Here is a 12,494-nt window from a genome sequence, read left to right as displayed (position 1 = left end):
AAAGCATGGACCAAAAACAAGGTACTTGATCCAAAATTCAACCTGCTCTTCTCCTGCAGGTTGGTGAGGCTCTGTGGTGCTAGTACAGATCCAGTTCAGTTAAAAATGAGGGTGGCCAGCAGTGGGTGTGGCAGAGAAGTTTAGAATTATCATGACTGAGTAGAAAGGACAGGGTTCAGGGTCAGGTAAAAAGGAGGCTAAATATCAAGCTGCAATCTAACCTCTAGCATATGGTAGGAGTTCAGACTACATTGAATGAATGAATGAATGAATGAATGAATGGGTGATGGATGTGTGAATATAATTCATGACCAATTAACAAGACTATCATGACCTTGAACAAATGGACTTTAGATTTTCTTCTATTTCCTCCCACTGGGATTCCCATAAAGGATAAGTATGATCAGATCTCAGGATCAATTTAAAACAAATAAGCTTAAAAAAGTTTTTGGATACTTTCTTAGATTTTTTTATAATAGCTGGGGGCACAAAAATTGACTAGAAACTGTCTTCATTTAAGTGGTATTATTAAAAAGACAAATGCTTATGTTTTATTAAACTGCTATAGTTATATACATGGTCTAGTTTCTTTTCCCCAATTTCACAAGTTATAGAAAGGATTTACTAAAGAAATATGAAAACTTGAGCATTTCTTAATTTAAGGATTTTTGGCAATTGTTGGCAACAAGTTTTATAAACTACTTTAATCATATTTTTGTAAGATGTTTTAATACTTTATAGAATTATTTTCAATAGCATCAAAAACATACTTAGAACTTATGTTACCTAGTATCATAGGTTTTAATAAATTGAACCATTTTTTTCAAACTTTTTTCAGACACAGAGATTTTGTTACAAAAGAAAAGTGTTCTTCAAAGACACTCTGTGGTACACCGAAAAACAAAAACCAAAAACTGGTTGACATGGATATAAGGAACTCACTTTTTCATTATGTACTTTTTGAGCACCTCCATTTTGTCTATATTCTAAGCAGTGGGACATATCAGTATAATTCTGATAAACACTCATAAAGCTTTCATTCTTGTGTTTGTGTGTGAGAGACAATAAACAAATAAGTATTTAAGATATCCTACTGTGGTAAGCTCAGTAAAGGAAAATAAAAGTAGTTGAAGTTATTATTTAGGTAGGTAGTCAGGGACGTTCTCTCTGACAAGATGAATCATGAGCAGAGAGTTGAATGAAGTGAGGGAATAAGCCATGTAGATATCTGAGGAAGTGATATCCAGGTGTAGTAAGGTCACTGAGGCATAGAGGTCAGTGGCTTCTGGACTGGAGTGAGAGACAGGGAGAGTGGTAGCATGTGGCATCAGTGGAGCAGGAGGCCAACTCATATAGGGCCTTAGAACCATGGTAAGGATGTGGGTTTCCTTCTCCTCTTATTTGTTTCACCAAAGCTCTATTAAAAGCACCTTCTCAAAACACCAGGGCTTCCCTGGTGGCACAGTGGTTAAGAATCTGCCTGCCAATGCAAGGGACACGGGTTCGAGTCCTGGTCCGGGAAGATCCCACATGCCGCGGAGCAAATGGGCCGGTGAGCCACAATTACTGAGCCTGCGCGTCTGGAGCCTGTGCTCTGCAACAAGAGAGGCCGCGATAGTGAGAGGCCCGCGCACCGCGATGAAGAGTGGCCCCCGCTCGCCACAACTAGAGAAAGCCCTCGCACAGAAACGAAGATCCAACACAGCCATAAATAAATAAATAAAGCACACCTAGTATAGTGTAAGTTAAAAAAAAAGTAAAATGGTGTTTAATATCTGCATAATGACATTACCAATGATATTCCCACCAACCGAGAGGATCCACTTCACTACTATATATCAGCATAATATATTACCTTACCAATTTAAAAAAAAACAAAAACAAAAACAAAAAAACAGTGGTTCCATGGAATGTAGTTTAAAATGGCTCACAATGATAATCAAAGTGTAATAGAAGATGCTCGAACTAAGACGATTCACTGACTTCCCACGTACCAAGAGATGTGATGGGTTTTAGAGACAGTGTTTTACAGGAGAGACAAGGCCCACCGTGGAGCTGGTTGACTAGACTGGAGGACGTATGAAAATGGTGGTGCTAGAGAGTTATGGTGAGCTTCACTGTCTAGTCATCCAAGTTCAAAGGACACAAAGAAAGCTTTGATAAGTTACATACTTTTTATATATTGTATACATTTGGATATATTTGTACACATATTCACACATATGTGTATGTATATATATATATATATATATATATATATATATATATGCATGCATGTATATATATAAACACTGCCAAGAATTTTGTTCCCATAAATCATAAATGAGGTATAATCCTGTATACAATGTCAATTTGAAACATATTAGGAAGAACCTCAGCAATAAGCTCTGTAACCAGCAATTAGATTTTTTAGTCAGTTGACAATATTCATGTAATTGGATTTGCTAGAATAACATATCAATTATCTAAATCATTTTCATTCATGCATAAAATGATATAAGCAGCATTTACTTCTCTACTGGGATTCCAGCTAGAACGTGGAGACAGTGCTACACTAGTCACAAAATCCCCCAATCCTGGGACTGATCTCTCTCAGTTCCATTTAATCCTTTTACTTCATTATCTCTTCTGCTTTTGATATATGTGATATGGGTGGGAGTTTATAAGTTGTATGTTTGTTCTAATGTCACTACAATAATATGACTATGATGCCCTATGCTTAGGAACCTAAGGTAATGTCATTTTCTATTCTACATTATGCTCTAAAAACTGGAGGATAAAAAAAAAAAGGATGTCAAGGGCTTCCTCAACTCCCCCTATTGCTTGGTACATAATAAATATTGTTTACTAATGACAAATAAGCCAAATAAATGATGTAATAAAGCTTTGTTGACACTAAAGAGAAAGCACTTTATTTGGGGGAAGTTTGAAAATACTGATTCAAAACTCATTCTCGAAATTAACACACCATTGTAAAGCAATAATACTCCAATAAAGATGTTAAAAAAAACAAAACTCATTCTGTTTCTAGAAGGTGAAGTAATTGGTGCCCACAGATTCTTCTTTCATAGAATATCATAGGCTTTTTAAAATATCTTCACAATTATGTTAAATTTGATTCTAATCTATGGACTACAAGAGGCTTTATAAAAGTTTTCAGTATGTTAAGGAAGTCTTTTGATACAGGCCACCTAAATCATGCGTAAATAGTTAAAAAGAAACCAAGGATGGCAGCAGCAGAGTTTAGCATAAAGTAGTACTTGAAACTGTCATGCATTATTATTACTATTATTACCATTATTATTGTTGAAAAACAAACTACCTCAAAACTGTCTTAATGAAGCCTGAACTGGCTTATTCTTAACTTGTTACCTGATCATCAAGGCAAAATACCAAACTTTCAAGTGACCTTTAAATGACTGATATATTTAGCAACTAATTTTACCAACCCTAAATCTACACAACAGGGTACCAGAGTTCTTTGTTTTAAACCATAAGCAAGAAATTGTAAGCTTAAGTCTTCATTAAAAAATTATTCCCTTAAGTTTGAAATTTTCAATAGCAGCAATTAATATTTAGTATTTATTATATTCTACATCATTGCTCACAAAAGCTTAGAATTTATAGAAAACAATGTGATTTAAAGTAAATATTTAAGATTGCAAATTTTGTTAGGAGTGATATTTTGGACTGTAAGAATTGCAGATGACTATTATATTAATAATAAAAATTGTTAAAATAATGATACTATTAAAATACATTTTTGCAACTTTTCTATGACGTACCCTCTCATTAAAAAAATGTACTGTTCTCAATTAACTGATTAAAAGCAAAGCAAAGAATTTGTGATTTTTCCAAATTCCACGTAAGTTAACTTTCAGCTTCACATTTTGCTCATTTTGTGTTCTTATGTTGTCAAAAGTGTAAGAGGCAAATACACTGTTATTCTGTAATCTTGAACGACCTACACCATGTACATACTCCCTCCTCCCTCTCTCTCTCTCTCTGTCTCTCTCCCTCAGACATACACATACGCACAAACACATGCACACTAGAAACTATACCTTGGGGGATAGGTTTTATTTGTTTGTGTTATATTTACTTAGTGGAAGACATATTTTATTTCTTATAAATAGTCATTGTTATAATTTCTTTGAAGAGCTAGAAGGTGCTACGAAACTTTGTTGTAAATAAATGTAAAATACAAAAGCATCATCCAAATTGTTTTCTTTCAATTCCTAAGACAATAATTCCATGATATATTAACTCATTAGTGAAAATAATCAAAAAGAGAATGTAATTAAGATAGTTGAACAATTGGCTTCTCAGAGTTGTTTTAAGAGAAGGAATTAGAGAATTTTGTAGGGGTTTTAATTACAATAGAAAACAACTGCAGACAAATGGATCAAAACACATGGATACATGATAGCCTCTATTTTATTCTTAAAATTACTCTTTTAAAATAATTCCTTCTTTTACTGACTTCAGAAGACTGGTTGATAAATTTAACATAAGTTGGTACAAACAATATAATGCTAGGTAGAGCTCTAAAGTCATTATAATATCATTTTATATTTTACTAAGAACATGTTTCTTATGCTTTGACTATAATATATATCAGTTACTGACTTTAATACGTTCAATAGCTTGTCAATTTCTGTTATAAGGGTCACATTTTCCTTAAAAGTAGTAAAAATATATAGTATTTTTGAAAAGTAGTAAAATCAGAAACTCAAATATTAATCCAAGAAAATGGATTCCTTCATTAATTGAATTGGTTTACTTCAAAAATGTTTGTTGAACAGCCCTTTTGATTATAATGAGCATTGTGTGTATGTAGGTCTAGAAGAGAAATGCTGAGAATAGCTTAATTCAATCTGCTACAGTATATCAATGGCCTCGGATAATAGAGAAATTATTATAATGAGGTACTATACTGGATTATTAACATAATGTATTTGTTTTACTCTTTATATTAATATAAAATAAATCTGATCCTCTAATAGGGTGCTACTTAAGTGACTAAAACAAATTCAAGTCCACTTTGAGGTAATGCTATTTTCATTACTTTAATTTTACTTCATTACTACCAGTCTCTTATGTAGGTAAATTTTGTCAATTTTCCTTTATATAGAAAAGTGTTTTAAATTGCAATGTATTATATTAAATTTAAACAGGGAATGTTTATAAAACTTGAAACTTAGGAAATACATTTTTCTAAAATAAGAGCAATAATAGAACTCCATATATTGTGAGCAACTTACTTATTGGAAACACAGATATATTAAAAGTTCATTATCTGGACTACTATTGAGAAAAATAATGTGAAAAAAACACAAGCCCCTTTGGAAAATGAAAAGCCCCTTGAAAGCTGTAATATCCCAAAGTCCAGGCACATTTTTTCCTCATAGGGAAAGTGTAAAGGACTTCATGGATTTTGTGCCCCCAAAACTCATATGTTGAAGCCCTAACTCCCAATGTGACTATTTGGAGTAAGGAAGTGACAAAGGTTAAATGAGGTCATAAGGGTAAATCTATGATTAATATGATTAGTTTCCTTATAAGAGACACAAGAGAGCTTGCTTGCTCTCCCCACCATGTGAGAATACATGGAGAAGGTAGCCATCTGCAAGCCAGAAAGAGAGCCATCGTCAGGAATCGAATCAGCTAGAATCTGTGTCTTGGACTTCCCACTTCCAGAACTGCGAGCCGTCAATTTCTTTTGCTTAAGCCATCCAGTCTGTGCTTTGTCATGGCAGCCTGAGCAGACTAACATGGAAAGACCCATACATTTTCACTTCAAATGTATTTACTCCCACAATTCATGCGATCTGAATAAGTCTGGTTCTATAGTATACATGTCTATTGAAAGAAAAAAAAAAACAACAGTAATCTGGAAAAGCAGAGAGAGAATTTGTCAGTCTGGAACATTTATACCAGTAGGATATGGCTGAGAGTAAACTGAAGGCTAGAGGATAAAGCAAAACTGAAGCAAAAAATAGTCATGACGATTTCAAAAGCTCAGCGTATAGAAATATTATGAACGCTGGAAAACAGTGCTACACACAGTAGTACACCTACATGGCATTCTATTTTATCGCAGGAGAAAAGCCATGAGGCTTTAGGTCAGAAGACCTGGGTTAAATCTCTACTGTCTTAATAGTAGTATCTTGAAAAAGATTTTTAGCTTCCCTGGACAAATGTTCCTACATTGTAAAATATAATCCCTTACCAAAAAATAACTGAAAGAAATGGCTCATTTGAGTGCTAGAGGGTGTACTGTGGTAGCCAATTTCTAAGAGGTCCCCAATGATCTCCTGGTATTCCCCTCCCACACTGTACCAGAGTCAGTGTGTATGACCAACAGAACATGTGAAAAGCAGTGGTATGTCACTTCTGAGATTAATTTACAAAAGATACTGAAGTTGTCATCTTTAATTCTCTCTCTCTCTCCCTTTTTCAGAAATTCCAGATTTTTTTCTAGCCTATTATGGTGGAAATTTTCCTCTCACCACCAAAGATCCATGCTGGAATATATCAATGTTTTTCTTTTCTAATGTATTAACAGGTTAATTTTGTTCTTTTCATCTCTAGATTATTGAGTATGATACTTTTATTAATTTATTTGTTTATATTCTATCTTAATTATAAATGTCTTTAACATATTTCTTTGATAAGTATTTTCTTATCATTTGCAGTTTAATATGTAATACTGTTATTTTCCTTCATTAATCAAAAATTCTATAATTATATTTTAAAATTCTCTTAGATCTATTTTAGGAATATATTATTAAATTGTCATATGATTAAATATTTTAGTTACTGAGAATGTGGCATGCAATTTTTAATGTTTAAAGAATTTTGAGAATAACTTTTTGCCCTATGACATTATCACTTAATTGACTTTTTAATTCTTCTACAAGTATTTGAAAATAATGTATACTATTTGTTTTTACGGTAGAAGTCATATCTATATGCATCTATGTCTGTCTATCTTGTTATTATGTATCATATTTAAAGTCTATTTTATTTATTTATTTTTGATCTGTTGAGGACTTAGAAAATAGAATATTATTATTTGAACATTGTTGTTATGATGGTACTTTTCTCAATATCTCTTTGTGCAGATGTTGCTTTTTTTTGTTTTAATATCTTACTCTGGTACCTGATGCTTGATGGCTGTTACAAAGGGAGGAGACAAGGTCATGTAACAATTAAGGTCTAACTCTCCAGAATGGATTCAAATTGCAGCTCTACTAATTGCTGGTTACATGGAAAGGCAAGTTTCTTAATTTATCTGTTTCAAGTTCCTCATTCATAAAATGGGTATTATGGTAATAATGGTTCCTAACTGATAGGCTACTGTGAGAGTTACTTGAGCAGCCACTTACAAGCATTTAGAATAATGCCTGACATACAGGAAGCACTCAATAAATGTTGGCTCATAACTGTAATTATCTGTATTGTGGATTTTTAATGGTATTTATATATTTCTTGTACTATTTATTAATTTCCTTAAGCTGTACTTTGATTTAATATTGATATTTTAACAGTATTTGTTTTTTTAATTGCATTTGCCTAGTATTTTGAAACTGTAGGCATCATGATGTTCCAGTGGGCTTTAAAATAAGCAGATTCAGTTCTTTCTTGACATAAACTGAGAGTCATTAGTTTGTAAGGTTTAACATAATCACGTTTATTATAATAGCTAATGCTATTATGTGTTATTTTATTTCATGCTTTCACTTTTCTTATCATTCTGTTTTGGTTTTTTTTTCATTTATTTTTGTCCACGTTGGGTCTTCGTTGCTGTGCACGGGCTTTCTCTAGTTGCAGCGAGTGGGGGCTACTCTTCGTTGTGCTGCGTGGTCTTCTCATTGCGGTGGCTTCTCTTGCTGCAGAGCACGAGCTCTAGGTGCATGGGCTTCAGCAGTTGCGGCACGTGGGCTCAGTAGTTGTGGCTCTCCGGCTCTAGAGCGCAGGCCCAGTAGCTGTGGCACACGGGCTTAGCTGCTCCGTGGCATGTGGGATCTTCCCAGACCAGGGATCTAACCCATATCCCCTGCATTGGCAGGTGGATTCTTAACCACTGCACCATCAGGGAAGTCTTTCTTATCATTCTTTATCTTTTTAAAAGCTTTTATTTCTTTTACTATATTGATTCTAGTTTTGTTTCTTTTTTCTTTAATAAATAAGTTATAAATTACACTAGTGGTCAAAAATAAAAGTGTCTATTGATTTCTCTTTATGGAAGGAGATAAACGTATTGTCTTACATCTTTTTCTCCAAACTCTTCAAATTCTTCCAGGTTTTTATAGAGATAATCTTGGACATTTGATTCACATTATTATTTGAATCTCTTTTTATTTTCTTATAGAATATTTAATATTTTCTTGAAAGTTGATATCCATATTAATAATACATAAAAACTTAGTACAATATTTTCTTGTTTCTATCACTGTTTCACTCATATATTTCTTAACTTTTTTTTTTTTTTTTTGGTTGTCAAATAACCCTTTATTATTTTTCTCTGCAGTTCTTAACTAGCTGGGCATTCCACTGCACCACTGTTGATGTCATCTATGATGTCGTGAGGGTGGCGGCCATCAACATTGCAGCCCACAGACTGGGCGGTCCCCAGGATCTCTTTAATGGTTCCAGAGAGTTCTCTAGCTGAAGATTGATGCTGCATCTGTCGGGCAATGTTGACAATCTCATCAAAAGTGATGTTTCCACTGTGCTTAATGTTTTTCTCCTTCTTTCTGTCTCTTGGTGGTTCCTTGAGGGCTTTGATGATCAGGGCAGAGGCAGAAGGTACCACCTCAATCTGGGACTGTCGGTTCTGAATGGTCAGTTTCACTGTAATCCTCAGACCCTTTCAATCACCAGTTGCCTTGGCGATGTCATCATCAGCTTTTTTTGGAGACAGACCCAGGGGGCCAATCTTGGGGGCCAGGGCAGACGTGGCACCGACTTCCCCACCGGTGCACCTCAGGTACACGACTTTGATCTCGTTGGGGTCGAACTTAGGCGGCATGGTGGAGGCGGCTGGTGTCAGATGAACCCGGATTCGGGACTACCGAAGAAAGTTGCACCTGAGCCTCCTCCGAGCCGAAAGCCGAAAGGTTAACTTCTTAATTTTAATTAATTTCTAAGTTGGCTGAAATATTTTTAGAAATGTTTGAAAGTAGGAAGAAAGGTAACTTTCAGCCAGGAACAGACTGGATATGGAATTCGTGAGTCCCAAACTCTTTTATTTTCTTTGTATGCACGTATGTATGTACATATGTATGTATGTATTCATTTAAAGTTGTATAAGCACACCTTGTTGTTCCTCTTCTACTCTGGTTTTAAATGAGCTATATTTTACAAAACTCCTCAATATTTCTAGCATTTGGATGATGCATTTTCCTAGTTTCTAGGTGAGGATATATATTTTCTCTTTTCCTTGTCCTTTGCCATTGTAATGATATATTTTAAGCAGAAAGTAAAATTCACAGGTCTGATCAATATCTTGGACTGGAAGTAACTCACATACGATTTCTGAGGTTCCACTAGATAAAGTCCTGATATATTGTTTTTACACACTCATACACGTTATCTCTGGTCAAATCTAAGTGTCGTTCTATAGAGGTTATTTCAGTGGGCATGCACTCTAACAGTTTTGGATGGCTGCCCAGGATGGAGAGTCTCGCTGACTCTATATTACTTGGAAATTATTATTTTTTCAACCTGTTCAGGGACAGATTAATGTATTTTAGTCTTAATTAAGTATTGCAACAAACTGCTGGAGACGGGATGCAGCCACAAAACACGGGCAAAAAAAATTCTGGCCACTGAAGAAATACTTCGAATTTTTGTCATTGTAGTTGTTCTCTGCTGCTTAGTACCATGAAGGGTTGGGACAGGGTTAGTTTGGGGAGTAGCATGGATTGATTAATATTGAAGAATCAAAGCACATAAAATTATTTTCACTACAACTATGGGAATTTTTTAGTAACAAAATTTCTTAACATTTCATTGTGAGAGAACATCATTTATTGTATCCAATGTAGGTAAAATATGATAGGGCATTCAAAATAAATTAGAAATCATGCCATAAATAATGTTGTGAATTGACATAGACTTATGTAATAGGATTAATTAATATTTTGGATTTTTTCTCTTTTTTTCCCCTAATGTCATATCACCAAAACAAGGTTGTATCTAATATGCTCAAGATTCCCTGTATATACCAGTGATTTCAAGAAGTCAGATTACACCAAAGATGTTGATTTGTTAGGAGACTTAGCTTATAGCCAACATTCTTTGAGAACTTGATATCCTTACTAAAATCATATGTAATTGAGCTAATATTACTTGTTTAGATTTACCCATTTGAAAGTATGTAACAGAGATTTAAGATAATCAAGTGGTAACATAGTGATTAATAGAAAGCCAAGGGCATATGAGAAAAAGAAAAAAAAAAAAAAACTAGTAATGGGTTTGTATAGCTTTGTCTCTAAAGCATGATCCTGCCCAGGTTTAGTGACTTTATTCTTCTCTTATGTAGCACACAGAAAGACTTGGAAGAGTAGTGATGGTAAATTATTAGATAAATGAATAAATGAACAGCCTACAGAAGATCATTTACTGCAAGGTCCCATGGTCTCTGCATATGCTAATTTACCAGTCTCACTAGGATAAAAGAAAAAACAAACAGTTCTTCTTTCTAGCTGTGTTTATATTCTCACCTTTAGAGACATTCATTCATTTATAAGTCAAAGCAGTACACAATCTGCTGAATATCACTTTTTAAAATGTAAACATTAAGTGGAAGAACCCTGGAAAAAGATGTTTTGCCTCAAACATCTCTTACTAGCAAGTTATATGGATTTGTTCATTAAATTTTTACCAAGGTAAAAATCAGTTAATTTCATGAACAAATTCATTGAGAAGAGTAAGACAGAAGATCCTTTGATACCAAGATGGCAGCAGGGAATACTGACTTGTGAGTCAAGACTTAGAAAAACACCAAATTGAGAATGTGGCATTGAGTGTGCAAGTGGCATCTGGGGAACAAACAAGGAGTTGGGATAAAAGTTCATTAGTTGAGATATGCAGAACAAGATTTCTTATCACCCCATCACCATGAATTCATATTTCCATGTTCTCTAGCTTCCCTTTTCCTCTTCTTCCCCCCAGGTTATGTCTTAATTAATTATTGTTTTAATACCAACTTTTTCTTTTATAAATCTTAATAGACACACAAGAGAAAATTATAAAGGAAAAAAATTGCATCATCATTCTATTCAATGAAAATAGTGTAAAGTTAATCATATAATTTCTTCTATTTTCATCAAATTTTTGACAGACTAAACATACCTCTTATGGAATAAACAGTCTATTAACGTAAACTCATATATGAGGGAAGAATAGGTAACTCAGCTATGAGAAATTTTATTTATTACTGTCTTTTATAAATAGTGTATTTAAAAAATACTACCTTTATATTAAAGGCAGATATTCTTTAGATCATACATCCAAAAATACTTATCAAGAAACTATATGATGATAGGACTCACCTAGGTGCTGTGAGTAAAGAGAACAAAACAAGTGTTTGCACTCATGGAACTTAAATTCCCCTGGGTTAGACAGAAAACAGCCATGTCTGAATGTTAGTGAACATACATTTATTTATTTATTTATTTATTCATTCATTCATTTAATTTTTTATTATTTTTGCTGACCATTAAAGATTATTTTATTTTTAATTCAATTTATTTTAACAAAAACAGTCCAGAAATACTTTGGAATATTTTAAAATAGAAAATACTAGCTATTTCCAAATAGGGAGCCAAAATACTATAATTAGAAGTATTGAAAATTGAAAATTTTCTACACACTTTAGTGTTGGCCTTTAAAGAGAGTGTAACAGACACTAATTAAATAAAAAATAGGGAAAATTATGCTTGCTACTGTTATGAACAATCTCTATACATTAAGCATAGAATCTATATTCATTAGTATTCTTTAATTATTCTAATTTTTATTGTAAAATGCAATCATTATATATTGTGTGTTAGATGTTGTAAATGTAAAGTTTGCCACAGATTGATAACTAAACACCAGAGGATGGTTTTCACTTGTTTCATACTTTTAAACTATGCTAAATTTTTACAGCTATTAATTTATTTGAAATTTCCAAATTAGAAGTAATTCTTAAGTACTTATACATAAAATACAAGAATTCAGCCACAAAGCAAAATATACCCATCTCAATCCAACTTTTGTGTTCTCAATACATTTTTGTACACCCTTGCCAAACTAAACTCCTAAAGCAATAGCTTTAATCATAGCATTTCTTTGCTTAAAAGCTTTTATTTTCATTGCCTTCTGAATAAAACATAGACGTAATTATTATCATCTGGCTTTATCTTTTACCAAACTCTACAAATAGCCTACATACCCACAAAACAGGATTCTCCTCTGTTCTATTTCTCATTCCTCGCATT

General features: G+C 33.5%; 2 protein-coding genes across 2 annotated transcripts in view; both read right to left on the bottom strand.

Moving 5' to 3' along the window:
* SPAG16 (sperm associated antigen 16) overlaps nucleotides 1–12,494 on the bottom strand; it is a 913,876-nt gene that overhangs the window by 391,153 nt on the left and 510,229 nt on the right. The gene's annotated exons all lie outside the window — the stretch shown is intronic.
* On the bottom strand, nucleotides 8,532–9,119 carry LOC103006322 (60S ribosomal protein L12-like). Its single transcript, XM_057551910.1, is given in 1 exon segment — nucleotides 8,532–9,119. A coding segment is annotated over 1 exon segment (498 nt). The 5' UTR covers nucleotides 9,038–9,119; the 3' UTR covers nucleotides 8,532–8,539.

The sequence above is a fragment of the Balaenoptera acutorostrata genome, chromosome 8 (genome assembly GCF_949987535.1).
Source record: "Balaenoptera acutorostrata chromosome 8, mBalAcu1.1, whole genome shotgun sequence".
Lineage (NCBI taxonomy): Eukaryota > Metazoa > Chordata > Mammalia > Artiodactyla > Balaenopteridae > Balaenoptera > Balaenoptera acutorostrata.
The sequence above is the reverse complement of the archived record's forward strand: the minus strand, read 5'-3'. Positions and strand labels throughout refer to the sequence as shown.